Source organism: Schistocerca gregaria, chromosome 3, assembly GCF_023897955.1.
Source record: "Schistocerca gregaria isolate iqSchGreg1 chromosome 3, iqSchGreg1.2, whole genome shotgun sequence".
NCBI lineage: Eukaryota > Metazoa > Arthropoda > Insecta > Orthoptera > Acrididae > Schistocerca > Schistocerca gregaria.
The window spans coordinates 928125642-928148763 of NC_064922.1; the positions used below are offsets into that span (position 1 = coordinate 928125642).

General features: G+C 45.3%; 1 protein-coding gene across 1 annotated transcript in view; it reads left to right on the forward strand.

Annotated features, from left to right (window-relative positions):
- LOC126355805 (facilitated trehalose transporter Tret1-like) overlaps positions 1–23122 on the forward strand; it is an 80851-nt gene that overhangs the window by 14082 nt on the left and 43647 nt on the right. The window contains exons 3-4 of the mRNA XM_050006228.1: positions 8814–9148; positions 13883–14152. Coding sequence (XP_049862185.1) covers positions 8814–9148; positions 13883–14152 — 605 coding nt within the window. The remainder of the gene's footprint in view (positions 1–8813; positions 9149–13882; positions 14153–23122) is intronic.

Sequence of the window (23122 nt, forward strand, 5' to 3'; positions counted from 1 at the left end):
TTTCAAATTTAAAAATCCGGAGCCACATTGTTAGTACAAAATATAAAAATACGTCCGATCACATCAGAGGCATGCTTAAGACTCACTCTCTGCGGGAATAACCATATTCCAAAGGGTTTAAAATTTTGTTAACAAATGAATTTCTACTTCTTTCTTTTACAGTATTACTTCAGATTATTATTTCATAAATGAATCCAGAAATAAAAAACCAGTACAGTATTCCGTAATTAATAATAGAAATTTCAAGTGTGCCAATAATTCGTAATTTCAAATCATAAAAAATAACTTTAACTGTACATTCAGAACTAGTTCTTATCGATCATCGCATACACTAAAATATGTTATACAGTAATTAATTTTCATAAGTTTTAGCTTGAAATATACTGTGTATAAAATCATACGAAAGTTTTCAGAAAAGCAACAGAGAATTCTGACTTGTCCAAAATTAGAAAAAAAATACTGGTACAGACATGTACTGTTTAGGAAAAGTAATGCTAGACAGGGATATCCCGTTACAATCTGTAACCGAAACTGTCGGCAGGCAGTTTACCACGTAACAGAGCAAACTTTTGCTGGTATTTTATTGGCGTTAATATTATGTAAGTCTACTAATATTCTTTCCTTAGTATATAGTCCTAATTGCTTTTGTTGAATACTGGTTAGAAGACTTGATTCGTGCCGATATGAACAACCATTTTAGAGCGAGCAGCACCATAATGCCAAGGAATTCGACGCAGTTAAGATGCAACCTTCAAATTTACAGTTGGGCATTATGGCACAACCAACAGAGATCGCAAGGAAGTATGGATTGGTAGAGTCTAATGTGCTGCTTTGGATTCCTTCATAATAAAAATGGAAGAAGGCAGTTTCAACGAGAAAATCAAGGGAGCCGAAATGTGACGAATACACGAAACTTCCCTTTGTGCGTGATAAAACGAAAGAAAGGATGTCTGTCTCAAGATAAATAATCCATATGAAAACCTTGGAAATAGCGAGATCCCTGAACTTGCCACAAGAATTCCGTGCGAATTCTAGCTGGTGTGATGAGTTTATATGCAGAAATATTGCCTTGTTCCCTGACATATTACACTTTTGTTGTTCCAGTCTTCAGTCCTGAGACTGGTTTGATGCAGCTCTCCATGCTACTCTATCCTGTGCAAGCTTCATCTCCCGGTACCTACTGCAACCTACATCCTTCTGAATCTGTTTAGTGTATTCATCTATGGTCTCCCTGTACGATTTTTACCCTCCACGCTGCCCTCCAATACTAAATTGGTGCTCCCTTGATGCCTCAGATCACGTGCTACCAACCGATCCCTTCTTGTCAAGTTGTGCCACAAAATTCTCTTCTCCTCAATCCTATTCAATACCTCCTCATTAGTTATATGATCTACCCATCGTATCTTCAGCATTCTTCTGCAGCACCACATTTCGAAAGCTTCAATTCTCTTCTTGTCCAAACTATTTATAGTATGTTTCACTTCCATACATGGCTACACCCCATACAAATACTTTCAGAAATGACTTCCTGACACTTAAATCAATACTCGATGTTAACAAATTTCTCTTCTTCAGAAACGCTTTCCTTGCCATTGCCAGTCTACATTTTACCTTCTCTACTTCGACCATCATCAGTTATTTTGCTCCCCAAATAGCAAAACTCCTTTACTACTTGAAGTGTCTCATTTCCTAATCTAATTCCCTCAGCATCACCCGACTTAATTCGACCACATTCCATTATCCTCGTTTTGCTTTTGTTGTTCATCTCATATACTCCTTTCAAGACACTGTCCATTCCATTCAACTGCTCTTCAAAGTCCTTTGCTGTCTCTGACAGAATTACAATGTCATCGGCGAACCTCAAAGTATTTAATTTCTCCTCTATGGATTTTAGTACCTACTCCGAATTTTTCTTTTGTTTCTTTCACAGCTTGCTCAATATACAGATTGAATAACATCTGGGCTAGGCTACAACCCTCTCACTCCCTTCCCAACCACTGCTTCCCTTTCATGTCCCTCGACTCTTATAACTGCCGTCTGGTTTCTGTACAAATTGTAAATAGCCTTTCGCTCCCTGTATTTTACTCTCTGCCACCTTCAGAATTTGAAAGAGTATTCCAGTCAACATTGTCAAAAGCTTTCTCTAAGTCTACAAAGCTAGAAACGTAGGTTTCTTTCCTTAATCTAGCTTTTAAGATAGGGTCAGTATTGCCTCACGTGTTCCAACATTTCTACGGAATCCAAAGTGATCTTCTCCGAGGTCAGCTTCTACCAGTTTTTCCATTCGTCTGTAGCATTAATATTTTGCATCTGTGACTTATTAAACTGATTGTTCGGTAATTTTGACATCAACCAGCACCTGCTTTCTTTGGGATTGGAATTATATTCTTCTTGAAGTCAGGGTATTTCGCCTGTCTCATACATCTTGCTCACCAGATGGTAAATCTTTGTCAGGACTGGCTCTCTCAAGGCCGTCGGTACTATAGAGAATGTCAGCAGGTGTCAATGAGAAACTGGTGAACTTACGGAGGTGTCATCCAGTTGTGAAAGTGTCACCCACTCACTCATTTCATCAGACTTGCAGTGCTGTGCAAATTACTATTTTGCCAGTCGACGTAAAATGGACGAAAGTATCCCATTAAGAGGAACCAGGAATTAAAAATAGAATAACTAATGTTAGCGGTTACAGCCAATGGAGGAAAGTTAAGTCATTCGGAAGAGAGAAACTATGATCAAAGAAAAGTTTTGTGACCATAATGATTCGTTGCCAATGAAGGGGCCTGATGACAACACAATTGTTCGTTAACTGGCTGTCTACAGTTTCGAATCGAAGGTTTGGGCCATTGTTTGCTAAGAGTCATGTTTGAAATCTTTTGAGGGACATTTAACTGCTGAAATGAGATAAACTTGGTGTATAAGACTGAGCTTGATGTAACATCTGGAGGAGTGATTTCAAAACTACGTGTTAAAATTTGGCCGTAAACAAGCAGTTAAAGAACATCTTCCAAGAAATGTATTCAGATGAGTTCCTGGTAGAAGACCCGCCCTTATATCGTCTAAGATTAAGAAGCCACGACCCAGCCTTCTGAGCAAGTGGATTCTTGCTTCAGAGTCCTCCATATCAACAGAGACCATCAAGGGGTTCAAGAAACGTTGCATGTCGAATGCGTTGGATGGCAACAGGAATAGGCTGTGTGAGGGGAGAATGAAGAAAATGGTTGGTGACAATGATGAAGTGAATACTGGTACTGACAGTGATGAGGAAATATGGTACCGGTGTGCTAGATGCTGTGTTGTATTATATGTTAAAACAAACGTTCACTGTATATACCTACATCTTACTTGTAAGTCCAAGTAAAATTTTGGTAATTCAGAACTTAGAGTGCGGCTCATTTCTGGTAATTTTTTTCATTCCTTCTTCCAAATTAGGGGTGATGTCTTTGTTGTGGCGGCGTAATGGGCCTATGCGGTAAATTTATGTTAAGCTAGAGACAGCCAAATTAAGCAATGAATATGACAGTGCCATTTCTAATAGTTGATCCTTAATTTTCTTATTGAATTGTCACATTATTTCTTACTGTCGGTTAAATGTTAGTTGATGAGCTATGCCTGAAAGGTATCTAGAACGTATTTATTAAAGACAGCAATAAAATTTAGTACAACTGTTGATGTGTTGTTAGCAAAAAATGTGCTACTCACATGCCTTTCCCTCCGCGAACAACTGTAAATACAAAATTTCTTCCATAAATTGCACCATATATGTGCACAAATGTTTCACGCAGAGAGAAAGTTACGTGAGCTAATTTAAAAGAAATTGACTGGTGACGACTGAATCAGCTGCTTTTTGCCTGCTGTGCAATTCTCCAAGAGAAAAATCCTCCAGACAGTGAAAAGAAAGGTACAAGGTGTCTTAGATAAGAATGGCAACGGTTTCCGTAGTTCTTCAGTTTTCGCGATGGTTTTCTTTTCGTTACAATAAATTCGTCTTTCTTCAAGAGGAAAGAACATTTTCAATTATTGAAAATAACTGCATATACGACAATGTTGTAATGCAATATGTTATTAAATATAAAATACGGACTCGCCTACCTAACGCCATTGGTTTCAGGTAATCCAAATATCGATATAACGGACAATGTCCGTGTGTCACTACATAATACACATTACCGAAAATAAAGTGTAATGTTGTTCCATTACAAGCTCGAAGAGGATGACAGTGAAAGTGAATTGTTGTGGCCAGACTACTAGGGCTGGAGACAGGCATTTTCCAGCAACATTAACAGTACCGATACTGAGAGTAACACGTTTCATAAGGCAGCTCTTTCGGTAGGTAGAAACAGGCAACGAGAATATTCATATGCTGCCCGTGTGGCTATCTGGCTTCGAGATGTCTGCGACAGTTGCAAGGGGCAACTTGAGGGCGGTGCATTGCCCGTTAGCTCTCAAGTTCAGTGGTCGGGTCTGATATTTCTGAATATAATTAGATGGATACACATCTTTTACTATAGTTATTGGCTTACAGAGACTATTTTAACCCCAACTAGCAAGTCAAAGCATGATTTGCAGCTGTTACGAGCAAACCACTTGCCATCAAAATTCTCCAGTTGAGACTCCTCTTGCTACCTTACCAACTCGCCGCCATTTGGCTGCAAAGTACGTAGAGGTCATTACCTTCTGTATAGGGTGCAGAGTGAAAAGTACTTAATGTGCTGCAAATTGTCTTAGAAAAACATAAAACTTTTTACAAAGAGATGTGCGGGTACTTTCCAGTTTTGCGTCAACTCTTTTCTTCAGTCATATCTGATACTAAGGCATGTTCAAGTTTTTGGCAACAAACGACCTAATACTGTCAATGGGCTTCATATTCGGAGAAACTAGCGGCTATAGCAACAGGCAAATATCCTTTTCCATCGACATGGGACAACACCGGCAACATAAGGTCCTGCGGTATATTGTTGCAAGATGAATATCAGGGAGACTAGGAAGATAGGGCACAGCTATTTACCTGAATACGGTACAAAGTTAAACACTATCATCCAAATTACCAGCTGTGCAAAACAGAAATGTTAGTTGCGTACCCAGTGTCAACATGTAACATTCCTCAGGTGTTGCGCATGTAGCACAATGACACATGTAATCGGGCAGTGTTACGAGAGGCTCCCCACGTACATACTCCCATCCATATGCTGCACGCAGAACTGAGACCCTCCTGAAGAGCCGACGCTGTACCACTCTTGTCTATTGTCCTCACGGGACGTACACTTCCGGTGCGGCTCTCTGAAGCTACGGCAACAGAAGCTTCAACAATGGTGGCCGTGCTCAGTCCTCAGTGTTCCAGACATCGTCATCCTGTCTGTGTGGATTCTTACGTTGCTGCAAATAAGCCCATTTCGTAACGTGCAGCCCAGTGAAGTGTTTACTCTGATGCTAGTCGCTAAATGTTTGTGCTTAAGTTAGAGTGTAAATCATCTTATTTGGTGTCTTACGGCAATAAAGCCCATTTCCATCGTCATCCGTGATTGCTGTTTAGCTATGAAATGCCTTAAGTGGTACCTGTCCTCCGCCGATGTTATTACCTTCAAACTTCGTAGCACAGAAGCCCATTACTTATTAAAACAGAGAATGTGGGTGTTTAGGGAATTCTTTGTTCCTCCTTACATTTTTCCATCCCTTCGTCACAGTTGTGGCTTTGCTCTGCACCTTCATAGGTTGTCCATGGCAGACTTCCAACCCAGGCATTGTCCTACTGGGTGACTTTTGTACAAATGCTTAGATTCTCGTGGTACACCTTGTGACCCATTTTCCTATGGCATCAGTGTCAGCCTCCTGTCTGTCTTATCCTCCAGCAACACCGGGCTAAGGCTTCCCACTTACGTTTTACCCCTTGTCAGGTGTAATCCTACAATGAACCTTTTATTGAATGGGAATTACTTTTGGCCCCCTCCTATTCCCACGATTCATTCTCTGGCCCCAATTTCACCCATAGCCAAACACCTCAATCCTCCACCACAGTTTCTTCTCCAGGTCTTTAACTATATTTTGCTCCAAGGCATTTTCCCCTCTGAATGGAGGGAATGGAGGGACAGTATAGATTCCTGTCCTTCAGCTTAGTAAGGACCCGTCATTCCTCAATAGTTACTGGTCGACCAGTCTGACGAAAGTCCCCTCTTAGTTATTTGAATGGTTAGTGGCTTGTCAGCTATCTTACATCCTGGAATCTGGGGACTTTTTCTTCCATTATCAATGTAGCTTTTGGGAGGGATACTCTGATGTTTTGATTGGAACCTGCAGTTCAGCAGACCTTTTCTCAGTGCCACCATCTTGTTGCAGTATTCTTCGACCTTCATAAGGCCTTCGACGTGGCTTGGTGCCATCACATCTGACACGCCATGAGTGTGGTCTTCATGGCATCCTCCCAGTCTTCATTAGCTAATTCCTGTCCCACTGCTCGTTCAGAATATAGGTTGGCAATTCTCTCAGCTCTCTGCAGACCCAGGAGAATGGTGTTCCACAGGGCTGTTTCTCATATTAATGGACTCAAGTCTCTGATGAATTATTGCTCACTGCTGCTCTGTATATAGATATTTGTAGCTGGGGTAGTTCCCACTTGGTGGTCTCTCAGGAGTGACACCTACAGAGTGCCATCTGGCATGTGTCAGTGCGGACATGGTGACGTGGTTTTAAATTATCGCCACCCTGATGAGCTCCATCTTTCCGCTGAGCTCACCATAGTTTCCAAATCATGTTCTTTGCTCGTTCTTTTTAGCAAGCTTGCTTGGTCACCCAAGATGTTTCAGTAAAATCAATTTCCTTGATCATGTCTTGTGACACAGATTCTTTGACTTCTCTACCTTCATCAGGCCTTAGTTCTGTTCTGTCTGGCCTGCGATTGTCAAGTTCATGGTTCAGCCGCCCCTTCCACACTGCCCCTCTTAGTCCCAGTCCACCATTGTGATACCCATTTGGCTACTGGTGCCTTTTGCCCTCTCCTTGTTGATACCTTTCTGGTTGGTGCTGGGATCCCCCCAGGTTTGAGTGATTTCAGCTTCTAGTTTCCTATGCCATCGCTATCCTCTCTTTCCCTGCCCATCCATCTTCTTCTATTCTTTTCTCAGCTTCACGTCATCACCTGCTTGCTCCTTGGCCTCAGATAGGTTTAATGGTTGGGCTTCACCTGACTGCTGTCACGATTTCCATCTTACCTCTGTCATGTTTCCCCCCTCTTCCCCAAAAGCCCTTTCTTAGTTAACTCCTTGGCCCCAGATTTGTATGGGTCCCATCTGGAATTTAAAAGCCACCATTGCTGCAGAGATGTTTCATTGTTCTCTCTACCCACTCTCATGGGAGTTAAAGGATGCCATTGTTCCCTACACCAATGGCTTTGGATCCACCAATCACATTGATATGCCTACTTATTTTCTGTTGGCATGGAACATACCATCTTGCCTGCCTTGTGTGGTGTGATTACTGTGGAACTGGTGGCCATTTAGGGGGCCATCTGCACCATTGAGCAGTCTTCGCTCACCCAAGTTTTGTTAGATATGGACTTGATGAGTAACCTTCAGTCTATCACCAAGTATTTCTCCTACCATCCCGTCCACGACCATCTTGCTGATCTTGACCAAGCTGCTTGTTATGTGTGTGTCCTTTTTGTTCCCAGCCTCCAGGTTTCCCACATAATGAGATTGCTGATCGCATGGGCAGCCATGCACCTCCAGAGTGAGGCAGATTTGTGGCTATACATGAAATTCCTTCTTGCTCAGTCCTGGACCATCCTCCTAATACGCTTCATGTCATCATGGAGACCCACCAAGTATCATTCTTCCCTCTCTCCCAGTGGGAATCTATAATGCTCTGCCATGTTTGTATTGGCCTTAGCAGATTGACCTATGACTTTGTACTCCATACTCCATGAGCTGTGTGGCGCCCCCCCCCACCTCCTTTTGTGGTTGCAGAGGTCCCCTCAGTGATACATGAGTTGCTGGACTGCCCTTACCTTTCGGCCCTTCACACTAAATATGCCCTACCACCTTCCTTGTCCAGGTGTTACTGGACGACTGTTGTATGCTTATGTCTGTCCTCAGTTTTCGTCGTGGAAGTAGTTAGTCCTCCCAGATTTAAGTACCTGAATTACATTCTGGAATTGAAGGACTCAGCCATCTTGGTTGGAGAGGCCTTCGGCGTTGTCTCCATGCTAACCAGGTTTTTCTCACTTTCCCTAAATTTTGTCTTTTTTTGTGCCGTTTTGTTAACCCTTTTCGTGTCTTCTCCTTGTGCTGCCACCACCGTCACGATCATATGTGGTGCCTGAATCAGAATGTTTTGGCTGTGTTGCTAGTGTCCCATCGAGTTTAATGCCTTTGGGACGCCTCCTGATCTCGCCCTTCCCCATCTCCCCCTCCTGTTTTTTTACTCTTACTACCATGCTGACGTTACTTCTTTTTGCCTCTGTTTGCTTTTTCCTTTACCACCGACTGAACTGCGCTGTTTGCTTTCTTCCTCCCTTAGTGTCTGTCACCTTAGATGGTGGGACCAATGACATCGCTCTTGGGTCCTTGCCCCCAACCCCTGCTCAACCAGCCACTCAACCATAGACATTTCGGACAGGGACATTGTATCTAAAGTGACGAACTATATGATACCATGTTGTTGATAATTCTTCAGTCATATGGCCGTGGTCCATGGAATACTTCTATTCCTAACGTTGCCACCAATGCCTTCGCCCTTCAGAGATATGGCTGGTACTGTTGAGTCCTGCCGAGTCGGCAGGCAGGAGGAGGACGACGACTTTAGCGACAGTGTTTGTCTCGCAGTGAACCTGGCGACAGTGTCTGCGGGCGCGGTGATGGCGTGGTCGTCGCCGGCGCTTCCGCTGCTGCCGGGGCTGGGCAGCGCGCAGGCCTCGTGGGTGGGCTCCCTGCCGTCGCTGGGGGCGGCGCTGGGCCCCTGGCTGGGCGGCTGGGCGGCGGACCGCGCGGGCCGCCGCACCGCGGCGCTGCTGTCGGCGCTGCCGCTCGCCGCCTCCTGGGTGGCGCTGCTCTTCGTCAGGCATCAGCCGCTCTGGCTGTGCGCAGTGCGCTTCTTCTCCGGCATCGGTGTCGGGCTCGTCTACGCCGTACTGCCTATCTACTCTGCGGAGATTGCACAGGTACCTCTACTGCTAGCTGCCACCTAGGTCTTACATAAGCTTATTCTCTAGAGCCCCATCCTACACGTGTTCCTGGATGCGTCAGTCAATGCTGGTCGCTATGGTGAACGCCAGCTGAATTTTCCCTGTCTCCAGGGAAGAGGGACTACGCTCCAGAATGGGGGTAATGAGCCAACATTCCCTTAATAGAGTTAAATCGTAGTGATCTGGACCAACCCTACAGTCTTCATACTGGAGTGACCTACACATCGTGCTTTGTATTTCCTAACTCCCTTTGGGAAAGATATTTCTCAGGGGGATGGCAGGAAACGACATCCTCAGCAGGTACTATGAGTGTTGGGAGGAAATGGCTTATTGGCTAAAAAGGTCTGCATGTTCAAAGAATTCTGTGTAATGCTCACTGAGGATCAACTCAAAGGGGGCCTTATGGCAGGCCTCAACATCTCCTCCCACCAAAGTACGTCTAATGCAGTTTTTGTCATCACACAGTAATCCATCTGAGACTGAAATTACCCCCCCTCCCCTGCGGGTCTGGGTGTTAGAATAGACCTGAGGTATTCCTGCCTGTCGTAAGAGGCGACTGAAACGAGTCTCACGTTTTAGTCCTTCATGATGGTCCCCTGTAGGGTTTGACCTCCAAAGAGCAAGCCAATTAGGGAAGGGTGCCTTATATGGTGCATTGTGTGCATGCACTGAGACCTATCACATCCTTCATCGACGTGCATCTTCACTTCTGCTCATTCTAAAACTGTTGGGCGATGTCACACTCTGGGTCCGTATTTTTCCATCGACTGTGCAGAATCGTTTTCTATGCTGACGGAGATAATGGATTTGTTTGCTTGGTTGCACCTGATATCCAGCTCTGTAGCTAGTCTGTGGTGGGGTCGCCATGTATCCTGTTGGTTGTGGTCCCCTGACCACACAGAGATTGCCCTGCTGATGCCTGTGCTGTTAACTCCCCATGTATGCCAAGGGGTAGATGCCCATTTCTATGGGGCATCAGGACTCTTGGCAATCGCCATCCTGCCAGGTGGCTTTCGCTGCGGCTGGGTGGGGAGAGTCATTGGTCAGAGTGGGTGGCATCAGGATGGATGACACACTACGAAGTGTAGTACATCATCTCTTGCTGGTAGTCAAAAAAGTAGTCTCTAAGCATTCATGGACTCAACTCAATGTGCACAGAAGTATGACCGCAAAACGTTCCCCTCCCTCGCCACACCATGAGAGGAATGTCAGGCTAAGAATGGCAGCGGCTCTTATTTGCCCCGTTACCATGTATGTTTGAGAGGTGATGGGAATCTTTCACGACGATGATGCCTGAGTTTTTTATTGAGAATTTAAAGTTAGGGGAGGTGGAGGGCTTGCCCAAAGTCAGAGCTGGGTCGGTCGTGATAAAAACAGCATCCTCTGTCCAGTTACAGGAGTTACTCGCTTGTGACAAGCTGGAGATGTTTCTTTAACCATCACACCCCATGAGAGCTTAAATATGGTCCGGGGTATCATATTTCACAGAGACCTTCTTTTGCAGTCCGATGATGAGCGTGTGCCAATTTAGAACGGCGAGGTGTACATTTCGTTCGTGTCCACTGGGGTCCAAGGGATAATCAGGTTGCCACCAATGCCTTCATCTTGGCCTTCTAGGGTGATAACTTACTCAGAGAAGGTTAAGGTGATGGTCTACTGCTGTAATGTAAAACCCTATAACCCTCCCCCAATACGGTGTTCTAAATGTTGGAAGTTGTCATATGTCTCTTGTTGTACTTAAACTGTCACATGTCGAGATCGCGGACGCACATCACAATACTCCACATGCCCAGCCTCCCATCTGTCAACTGTGGAGAGCACCATTCGCCTTGCTCGCCAGACTCCACGATTCTCCAGAAAGAAAGGAAAAATCACACAATACAACATCCTTGACCGATTGACCTACACTGAGGCTAAGAGGAAATTTGAACACCTACATCCTGTATGCATGACATCGTCTTGTGCTACTGCTACAACATTTATAGCCCCATCAGCTCTGCCAACCCCAGTCCTCTCTGAGCCAGAAGAGTACACCTTGCTCCTTGATAATGGGGAGCGCTTCCCTTCCTGTTGCTCCTGCACCACCAACTAGAGCAGCATCCCTCCTCCCCCCCCCCCCCGCCCCCCTTCCCAACCATGAGGGAAGTCCATCCGCGCACATCGCTAGGATGCCTGTTGCAAAGCCACACGAACAGTCCAGTTGTTAGGCAGTAGTCGTTAGGAAGGAAGGCGTATTCCAGTTACTAGGTATATGGCGATTAACTGAGAACTAGGAAGGTTGTGACAGTTTATATTAGGATGTGGAATACGTCCTTAGCTCTCGCTGCAACCGATAAACGGGGTGGTCCATTGATCGTGACTAGGCCAAATATCTCACGAAATAAGGGTCAAACGAAAAACTCCAAAGATCGAAACTTGTCCAGTTTGAAGGGGGAAACCAGATTGCGCTATGGTTGGCCCGCTAGATAGCGCTGCCATAGGTCAAACGGATATCAACTGCGATTTTTAAAAATAAAATCCCCCATTTTTAACTGCATATTCGTGTAGTACGTAAATAAATATGAATGTTTTAGTTGAACCACTTTTTTCGCTTTGGGATAGATGCCGCTGTAATAGTCGCAAACGTGTGGCTCACAATTTTAGACAAACAGTTGGTAACAGGTCTGTTTTTTAAATTAAAATACAGAACGTAGGTACGTTTGAACATTTTATTTCGGTTGTTCCAATGTGATACATGTACCTTTGTGAACTTATTTTTGAGAACACATGCTGTTACAGCGTGATTACCTGTAAATACCACATTCATGCAATAAATGCTCAAAATGATGTCCGCCAACCTCACAGCATTTAGCAATACGTGTAACGACATTCCTCTCAACAGCGCGTAGTTCGCCTTCCGTAATGTTCGCACATGCATCGAAAATGCGCTGACGCATGTTGTCAGGCGGCGTCGATGGTGCACGGTAGCAAATATCCTTCAACTTTCCCCACAGAAAGAAATGCGTAGAAGTCAGATCCTGTGAAGGTGCGGGCCATGGTATGGTGCTTCGACGACCAATCCACCTGTCATGAAATACGCTATTCAATACCGCTTCATCCGCACGGCAGCTATGTGCAAGACATCCATCATGTTGGAAGTACATTGCCATTCTGTCATGCAGTGAAACATCTTGTTTTAACATCGGTAAAGCCCGGCGGGAATGGCCGAGCAGTTCCAGGTGCTTCAGTCTGGAACTGCGCGACCGCTACGGTCGCAGGTTCGAATCCTGCCTCGGGCGTGGATGTGTGTGTTCTTAGGTTAGTTAGGTTTAAGTAGTTCAAAGTTCTAGGGGACTGATGACCACAGATGTTAAGTCCCATAGTGCTCAGAGCCATTTTTGAGTAACATCGGTAGAACATTACGTAGGAAATCAGCATAAATTGCACCATTTAGATTGCCATCGATAAAATAGGGGCCAGTTATCCTTCCTCCCATAATCCATCACCATACATTAACCCGTCAAGATCGCTGATGTTCCACTTCTCGCAACCATCGTGCATTTTCCGTTGCCCAATAGTGAATATTATGCCGCTTTACGTTACCGCTGTTGGTGAATGACGTTTCTTCGCTAAACAGAAAGCGTGAAAAAATCCGTCATCGTCCCGTAATTTCTCTTGTGTCCAGCTCCAGAACTGTACACGACATTCAATGACGTCGCCATGCAATTCCTGGTGCATAGAAATATGTTACGGGTGCAATCGATGTTGTGTAGCATTCTCAACACCGACGTTTTTGAGATTCCCGATTCTCGCGCAATTTGTCTGCTACTGATTGGCGAATTAGCCACGACAGCAGCTAAAACACCTACTTGGGCATCATTTGTTTCAGGTCTCGGTTGACGTTTCACATGTGGCTGAACAATTCCTGTTTCCTTAAATAACGTAACTATCCAGCGAACGGTCCGGACACTCGGATGATGTCGTCCAGGACACCGAGCAGTATACATAGCACACGTCCGTTGCGCATTTTGATAACAATAGCCATACATCAAAACGATATCGACGTTTTCCGCAATTTGTTAACGGTTCATTTTAATACGGCTAATGTATCACGAAGCAAATATCGCCCGCACTGGTGGTATGTTACGTGATACCACGTACTAATACGTTTGTGACTATTACAGCGCCATCTGTCAGAGAAAAAACTGGTCAAACTAAGACATTCATGTTTATTTACGTACTAGACGAACATGTAATAAAAATGGGGGTTCCTATTTAAATTTATATCCGTTTGACCTGTGGCAGCGCCACCTAGCGGGCGAACGATAGCGCCATCTGGTTTCCCCCTTCAAGCTAGACCAGTTTCTATCTTTGTAGTTTTTTATGCTAATTTCATGACATATTTGGCCCACTCACTATCAGCGGACCACCCTGTATATCACAGCCATAATATTATTACTAGTGCGTTCTATTTCCACACCAGCGCTTGTCTGATTACGCTGTGACAACGATGGGAACAAATAGTTTCCAATCACTTTACACTCTCCCATCCAGCGCTCTACGTAAATTCTGTATTAAAATACTGCTAATGACTACTTTCAAAGAGCGTTTCAGAGTTTAGTATTAAAGTTACATTGTTTGATATGTCATTATTAATATATCTAAATGGACTGTTACTAGTAGACGTGAGTGAATCAAAGCTGTAGAGGAACTGAAACTTCTCGTTCACAGGCAGACGTTAGAGGGGCCTTAGGCTCACTGATGCAGACGTCGATAACGGTGGGCTTCATGATCGACTACTGCGCCGGGCCGTTCGTGTCGTACACGACGCTGGCAGCCATCGGGCTGGCGACGCCCCTCTTGTTCGTGGCGTGCTTCGTCTGGATGCCGGAGTCACCCTACTACCTGCTGGCTGTCGGGGAGGAAGCCGCGGCGGAGAAAGCCCTGCGCTGGTTACGCGACGTCAACCAAGACGTAATCTTCGAGCTCCGTGAGATAAAGGTATCCACTGTCATCGGTCTCCAGTCCTCACATGTAGTCTGCGGTCACTGTTTATCGGTCCCGTACTTGGCTGAACCACTTCACCGTGTGACGGCGTACGTAATACTTTCGGAAGCAAGTCTGTCAATTTCGAATACTGCAGAATCGAAATGGTGAATCATATTCAGTTTACAGTTAAGACTTCCAGCATCAACCTAATCAGCTAAAACGTTCTGTATAATTCATTATTAATTAATGAAAGGAAAAAAGTTGGCACTGAACTTTCACAGAAATATATATTTATACTTGTTGAAAATTAGTTGCTTGAAGAGGATAATTTTCTAGTTTAGACATATGATCGCCAATCCATTTAGACAAACTTCACTGCAAAAGTTTGATTGCAGCCTTGGTGTACAGATGCGTGTACAACTTAATAACGTAATTTCGTATAATGGATGCTGATGCGAAAATTCCTTGCCATTTATTTAGCAAGCAGGAATCAGTCTTCAGTAGTTTGGACAGAACATTCTTAATAAGATAAAATGTGCTGTGAATGCTGTAGTACCGGGTGATCGAGAAGTCAGTATAAATTTGAAAACTGAATAAATCACGTAATAATGTTGATAGTGGGGTACAAATTTACACACATGCTTGGAATGACATGAGGTTTTATTAGAACCAAAAAAATACAAAAGTTCGAAACATTTCACACAGATGGCGCTTCATCTGATCAAAATAGCAATCATTAGCGTAACAAAGCAAGATAAAGCAAAGATGATGCTCAACAATAGCTGTCGTAGAGGAATAATGTTGTGAACAGCACTGTAAAGCACGTCCTGAGTTATGGTGAGGCATTGGCGTCGGATGTTGTCTTTCAGCATCCCCAGAGATAAGCATGACGAAAGTGGCGGCTGAGCACACGATCACCACCAAACGATGAGCGCAAGAGATGTTTCACGCGACTAGCAGTATGGGGTGAAGCGCCCTCCTGCATAAACATCGTACGTTCCAGCACGTGTTTGTCAGCCAGACTGGGGATGATGATATTCCGTAACACATCGCCGCACCTTTCGTCCGTCACGGTAGCAGTTACAAAACCAGCGTCACGCATTTCTTCGAAGAAATAAGGCCCGATAATAGTAGATGTGGTAAATCCAACCCATACCGTGACTTTCTCGTCGTGCAATGGAGCTTCCGCGACAGTTCTAAGATTTTCGGTAGCCCAAATTCTGTAGTTGTGGGCGTTGACAGACCTTTGGAGCGTGAAATGAGCTTCGTCGGCCCACAACACGTTACTCAACCAATCATCTTCCGCCATCTTTTGGAACGCCCACACTGCAAATGCCTTCTTCGCTAATGGCTAGGTAACAGTTCATGATGCCGATGGATTTTGTACGGATAGCATCGGAGGGTACGCTTAAGTGCCAACCAGTGTATGGAATGCCGGTGCGACGTACGGACTGCACGAGCGCTGACTTCCCCGTGCGTAGACGAACCCGCTACAGTCTCCATTTCGTTCTGAACTGTCTCAGCAGCATTACGCTTTGTGCTCGGTCGGCCACTACGGGGTCTATCGTCTAAACAACCCGTGGCTTCGAACTTCGAAATCATTCTCGCCGCAGCTGCATTTGTCAGCGGACCTTTACCCGTTCGAATCCCCATCCTTTGGCGATAGGATCTTAACGCTGACCTAGCACATTCCCCATTCTGATAATAAATTATTTTCAAATAAAATGCTAAGCTGAAGACCTGTTACTATGCAAACTGCTTGTTAATTTAGATTCTCATGAGTTATTCAGAAGAACAGTATTTGATAATTCTGTCACATATTTCCGATACTCGGTCATGCCAGTAGCAATCTTGGAATCAGAAACCCATCCGAAGTAATAGTTTATAGGTCGGTAACGTAGTCTACCAAATTTCCCTCACACAATCTACATCGATGCAATACAGTATACGAGAAATGCTCAAATTCCGTAACATTCGTATTTCAGCGTCAATGGTGTGTCGGAGCGCAATGCGTTTAGCATCCCGGCACACTCCCGTTTACTGTGTAACTGCCAGAAGTTTCATTGCCATACGTCTGTTAGCCACTATTCAACGCTGCATTGAGTAGAACGTGGTCACAGTTAGCGACTTTCGAGATGATAGTTAGAGGAGCAACACGGCTGCATTAAATTTTGCGTTAAACTAAAGAAAACCTTCAGACACACATACAGGAAGCGTATGGTGGTGAGTGCTTAATCCATACGCGATGATACAAATGGTTCGCACGGTTTAAAAATGGACGTATGGAACTTAAGGAACTTTAGGATGACGTCGTTCAGGACACTCTTCGAACTCCGCCGAAGACGGTCATGTTAGGAACGTCAACGAAAATTGTGTCCGTACCAATCGAAGACCGACTGACAGATTGCAAAAGAATGTAACATTTCAGTTGGATCATCTCGTGAAATCCTGATAGAGCATCCTGGAATGAATTGTGTTGCCGCCAAGTTGGCCCATGGTTAATGAGCCAAGAAAAAGACCTTTTCCTCGCAATCTGTGAAGAGCCTTTGGATCGTGCAAATGAGAACGGGATGTTCTTAGAATCGTAACTGGTGATAAGACGTGGGTCTGTCATTATCATGTTGAGACTTAGGCCCCGTCTACATAATTGGTCGGGAAACTTTCTCCAAGGCCAGAAAAAAGCTCTTCAGGTCAAATCAAATGTCAAAGCCATATTGGTAATTTTCTTTCAAGGATTAGTTCATCATGAATTCGTGCCACAGGGACAAACTGTTAATCGATGGTACTATTGTGACGTGTGGCGACACCAGCGGCTACACGGGTAGCAGGGACTGTGTGGAAGGGACTGAGAGTTTTTATAGGTTAGAGGGTCTCAGGGAACCACAGAAGGGGCGTCCGTCTAAAAGTGGGCAGGTAAAACACAGTAAAGTAGTTGCAGAAACGATTGGTATTGTAGTTGTAAATTGTCGTAGCTGTGTTGAGAAAGAACCATAGCTCCAAGCCCTAATTGAAAGCACTGAAGCTCAAATAGTTGTAGGTGCAGGGAGCTTGCTAAAACCGGAAATACTTTACTTTGGGCCGAATTTTTTTCGAACGATTTAAGTGTTCAGAAAGGATAGATTAAATGCAATAGGTGGTGGACTATTTATTGCTGTCAGTCTGCCTTGAAGCGATATTGGAGTACACACTTCGTGTGAAATAGTATGGATATAGGTTATACCTGGCAATCCGACAAAACTATTTATGAAATCGTTTTATCGAACCCTCGACTCGTAAGATACAGTTGCTGAACAGTTGAAATAAAAGTTGAGTCTCACTTTAAATAGGTACCCCGGTCGTACAATTATAGTCGGTGGTGACTTCAATCTACCCTCGATATGCTGGAAAAATTATACGTTTAAAGCCGACGGCAGGCATGTAACGTCATCCGAAATCGTGCTCAATGCTTTCTCAGCAAATTATTTTGAACAACTAGTTCATGAGCCCACTCAAAGCGTAAATGGTTGCGAAAGCATACTTCACCTCTTAGCAACAAATAATCCTGGACAAAAAGTGAGTATCGTGACAAAGACAGTAATTTGCGACCATAAGGCAGTTGCTGCTAGGCTGAATACGGTAACACCTACAACCACCAAAAAGAAACGCAAACAATATCCATTTAAAAAAGGTTATAAATATGCTCTTAACGCCTTTTTAAGACAGCCTTACCTCTTACCAATCCGATAATGTAAGCGTAAAAAAGTTGTGGAATGATTTGAGAGATGCTATCGATAGAAACTGAGATAAATCACACACATTAATAAGTGATTGCACTGATCCCCCATGGTACACAAAACGGGTCAAATCGCTGCTGCGGAAGCTAAGAAAAAAAGAATGCCATATTTATAGGAACGCAAAAGCCCCGAGACTGGCAAAGTTGTGAAGTTCGAAATAAAGCACGTACTTCAATGCGATATGCTTTTAAAAATTTTACAACGAAATTCTCTCTCGAGATCTGGCAGAAAATCCAGAGAGATTCTGGTCATGCATAAAGCACACCAGTGGCAAGACGCAATCAACACCTTCACTGCGCGATAACAACGATGAAGTCATTGCCACTAAAGCACAGTTATTAAACACGGTTTTCCGAAACGCCTTCACCAAAGAAGGCGAAGTAAATATTCCTGAACTCCAATAAAGAACTGCCAAGATGAGAAATAGGGAAGTGGATATCATGTGTGTAACAAAGAAGCTTAAATCACTTAATAAAGGCATGGCCTCAGGTCCAGATTCTATACTAGATTCCTCTGAGTATGCTGATACAATAGCTCCATATTTAGCAATTACATACAACCGCTCGCTCATAGAAAGATCCCTACCTAAAGACTTAGAAAATTGCTCACTAATACCCAAAAGAGAAGCAAGAGTAATTCGCTGAATTTCAGGCCTATATCGCTAACGTTGTTTGCAGTAGGGCTTTGGAACGTATACTGCATTCGAACATTATGAAGTACCTCGAAGAAAACGATTTATTAACACAGTCAGCACGGATCCAGAAAATATCATTCTTGTGAAACACAACTAGCTCTTTATATTCATGAAGAAATAAGTCTATCAATAGGGATGTCAAATTGATTCCGTATTTCTAGATTTCCGGAAGGCTTTAGACGCTGCTCCTCACAAGCGTCTTCTAACTAAACTGCGTGCCTATGGAATATCGCCTCAGTTGTGAGACTGGATTCGTGATTTCGTGTCAGAAAGGTCACAGTTCGTAGTAATAGACGGAAAGTCATAGAGTAAGACAGAAGTAATATCCGGCGTTCCCCAAGGAAGTGTTATAGGGCCTTTATTGTTCCTGACTATCGACATAGGTGGCAATCTGAGTAGCAGTCTTAGATTGTATGCAGATGATGCTGTCATCCACCGTCTTGTAAAGTCATCAGGTGACCAAAACGAACTGCAAAATGATTCAGATAAGATGCCCGTATGGTGCGAAAAGTGGGAATTAACCCTGAATAAATAAATAAAGATGTGAAGTTATTCACATGAGTGCTAAAAGAAAGCCGTTAAGGAGGTAAGTCATATAAATCTGAAGGCTGTAAATTCAACTAAATACGTAGGGATTTACTATTACAAATACTCTAAATTGGAACGATCGTATAGATAATGTTGTGGGTAGAGCAAACCGGACACTGCGGTTCATTGGCAGAACACTTAGAAGGTGCAACAGGTCTACCAAAGAGACTGCTTACACTACGCTTCTCTGGAATATTGCTCTGCGGTGTGGGATCCGCATCAGGTGGGACTGACGGGTGACAGCGAAAAAGTACAAAGAAGGGCGGCGTGTTCGTACTATCGCGAAACAGGGGAGATAATGGCACAGACATGATACATGAATTGGAGTGGCAGTCATTAAAACAAAGGCGTTATCCGTTGCGAGGGGATCTTCTCATGAAATTTCAATTAGCTATTTTCTCCTCCGACTGCGGAAACATTCCGTTGTCTCCCACCTACGTAGGGAGAAATGATCATCACGATATAATAAATCAGCGCTCGCACAGAAAAATTGAAGTGCTCATTTCTCCCGTGCACCGTTAGAGTGGAACGGTAGGGAGACAGCTTGAAGGTGGTTCATTGAACCCTCTGCCAGACACTTCATTGTGAATAGCAGAGTAATCACGTAGACAGATGCAAAAAAATTGAGAAGGAAATGGCCTGAAATGTGGTGAGCCAATTCGTGAATCTTGCTTCACGGTAACGCACCCGCAGATATTCATACCGGTTGTTGGATGACTATCACACAAAAAACGAAATCACTGTGCTGCCTGTTTCCCCGTTCTCCCTAGACTTGACCTCTGCGGACGTGAAGGCAGTGTTGGAAGGACGCAGATTTGCAACGATAGACGAGATAAAAGGAAATTAGCAGACAGTGGTTTGCGTGATCCAACAACAAGTGGCGTACAAAGACTGGTTTCGGGAGTAGAAATGGCGTCGGGAGCCGTTTATCAGTTGGGGAGGAGAGTATTTCGAAGGAGATCGTGCAAGGTAACAGGTAACAGTAGAAAAATTTTATGCAGAAAGTTGCGGAAGTTTTTGAAGAGACCTCGTATTCTAGGGAAATCACTGTTCCGGAAGACCCGCAGGGATTTAAAATTCAAATTTCAGATCACACTGTCATGCTTACAGTCTCGTGATTATGGTGTTCCCGATCGTCATAATCTTACGGAGAGGTTGATCGGTGTCAAGTGGTCCAGAACTGCTCCACATCCTAAGGTTGCCGTAGTTCATTAATATCGTGCAGCGACGTAAACTTCTGATAGTGTCCTTCCCTCTCCACTGCAAACGAGTCTCAGGATCGCGAGAAACTCGCATGCTGTAACTCACGCTTCATAAATGCAGGCGATCTCAGTCCGCCGCTTATGAGCACGCACAGGCACTCAAACTTGCTGCTGAAGAAGCGCATAGTGGCCGAACCCTCTTACTGTGTCCAGCGCAGTGCGCGCACATCAACGGACGCCCGGTTTCAGAGTCATTGTTAGGAAGACTTATGTCTTGGACTTCACAGTTCTTTCCTCTATCATATCCCACCGATTACAATAGTTACATGCCAACACTGTATTTAATGTTTTAACCCTTGCAATACCAACGCATTTTTCGTAATGTGCATTACGAAGGGGTGGAGAGAGGGAGGGGTACCCTATGCCCACCTACTTTGCTGTCCCCCCTGCAGGTTCGGGGGTTAGAATAGACCCGCGGTATTCCTGCCTGTCGTAAGAGGCGACTAAAAAGAGTCCCTCCACCTCAAGGGGGTAGTTAGCGCCTGCGTCCGAAGACGGACGGATTCACGACCTATATTTGCGTTCATTTTGGTTTTTCACTACTTCTGGTTTCTTCCTTCCATTGGTTGGTTCCTTTTTTTGTTCTTCTCCATGTCACTGTCTTACTTACTCTTCTCCTTGCCTCCTTCTCCTTGCCTCCTTCTCCTTGCCTCCTTCTCCTTGCCTCCTTCTCCTTGCCTCCTTCTCCTTGCCTCCTTCTCCTTGCCTCCTTCTCCTTGCCTCCTTCTCCTTGCCTCCTTCTCCTTGCCTCCTTCTCCTTGCCTCCTTCTCCTTGCCTCCTTCTCCTTGCCTCCTTCTCCTTGCCTCCTTCTCCTTGCCTCCTTCTCCTTGCCTCCTTCTCCTTGCCTCCTTCTCCTTGCCTCCTTCTCCTTGCCTCCTTCTCCTTGCCTCCTTCTCCTTGCCTCCTTCTCCTTGCCTCCTTCTCCTTGCCTCCTTCTCCTTGCCTCCTTCTCCTTGCCTCCTTCTCCTTGCCTCCTTCTCCTTGCCTCCTTCTCCTTGCCTCCTTCTCCTTGCCTCCTTCTCCTTGCCTCCTTCTCCTTGCCTCCTTCTCCTTGCCTCCTTCTCCTTGCCTCCTTCTCCTTGCCTCCTTCTCCTTGCCTCCTTCTCCTTGCCTCCTTCTCCTTGCCTCCTTCTCCTTGCCTCCTTCTCCTTGCCTCCTTCTCCTTGCCTCCTTCTCCTTGCCTCCTTCTCCTTGCCTCCTTCTCCTTGCCTCCTTCTCCTTGCCTCCTTCTCCTTGCCTCCTTCTCCTTGCCTCCTTCTCCTTGCCTCCTTCTCCTTGCCTCCTTCTCCTTGCCTCCTTCTCCTTGCCTCCTTCTCCTTGCCTCCTTCTCCTTGCCTCCTTCTCCTTGCCTCCTTCTCCTTGCCTCCTTCTCCTTGCCTCCTTCTCCTTGCCTCCTTCTCCTTGCCTCCTTCTCCTTGCCTCCTTCTCCTTGCCTCCTTCTCCTTGCCTCCTTCTCCTTGCCTCCTTCTCCTTGCCTCCTTCTCCTTGCCTCCTTCTCCTTGCCTCCTTCTCCTTGCCTCCTTCTCCTTGCCTCCTTCTCCTTGCCTCCTTCTCCTTGCCTCCTTCTCCTTGCCTCCTTCTCCTTGCCTCCTTCTCCTTGCCTCCTTCTCCTTGCCTCCTTCTCCTTGCCTCCTTCTCCTTGCCTCCTTCTCCTTGCCTCCTTCTCCTTGCCTCCTTCTCCTTGCCTCCTTCTCCTTGCCTCCTTCTCCTTGCCTCCTTCTCCTTGCCTCCTTCTCCTTGCCTCCTTCTCCTTGCCTCCTTCTCCTTGCCTCCTTCTCCTTGCCTCCTTCTCCTTGCCTCCTTCTCCTTGCCTCCTTCTCCTTGCCTCCTTCTCCTTGCCTCCTTCTCCTTGCCTCCTTCTCCTTGCCTCCTTCTCCTTGCCTCCTTCTCCTTGCCTCCTTCTCCTTGCCTCCTTCTCCTTGCCTCCTTCTCCTTGCCTCCTTCTCCTTGCCTCCTTCTCCTTGCCTCCTTCTCCTTGCCTCCTTCTCCTTGCCTCCTTCTCCTTGCCTCCTTCTCCTTGCCTCCTTCTCCTTGCCTCCTTCTCCTTGCCTCCTTCTCCTTGCCTCCTTCTCCTTGCCTCCTTCTCCTTGCCTCCTTCTCCTTGCCTCCTTCTCCTTGCCTCCTTCTCCTTGCCTCCTTCTCCTTGCCTCCTTATCCTTGCCTCCTTATCCTTGCCTCCTTATCCTTGCCTCCTTATCCTTGCCTCCTTATCCTTGCCTCCTTATCCTTGCCTCCTTATCCTTGCCTCCTTATCCTTGCCTCCTTATCCTTGCCTCCTTATCCTTGCCTCCTTATCCTTGCCTCCTTCTCCTTGCCTCCTTCTCCTTGCCTCCTTCTCCTTGCCTCCTTCTCCTTGCCTCCTTCTCCTTGCCTCCTTCTCCTTGCCTCCTTCTCCTTGCCTCCTTCTCCTTGCCTCCTTATCCTTGCCTCCTTATCCTTGCCTCCTTATCCTTGCCTCCTTATCCTTGCCTCCTTATCCTTGCCTCCTTATCCTTGCCTCCTTATCCTTGCCTCCTTATCCTTGCCTCCTTATCCTTGCCTCCTTATCCTTGCCTCCTTATCCTTGCCTCCTTATCCTTGCCTCCTTATCCTTGCCTCCTTATCCTTGCCTCCTTATCCTTGCCTCCTTATCCTTGCCTCCTTATCCTTGCCTCCTTATCCTTG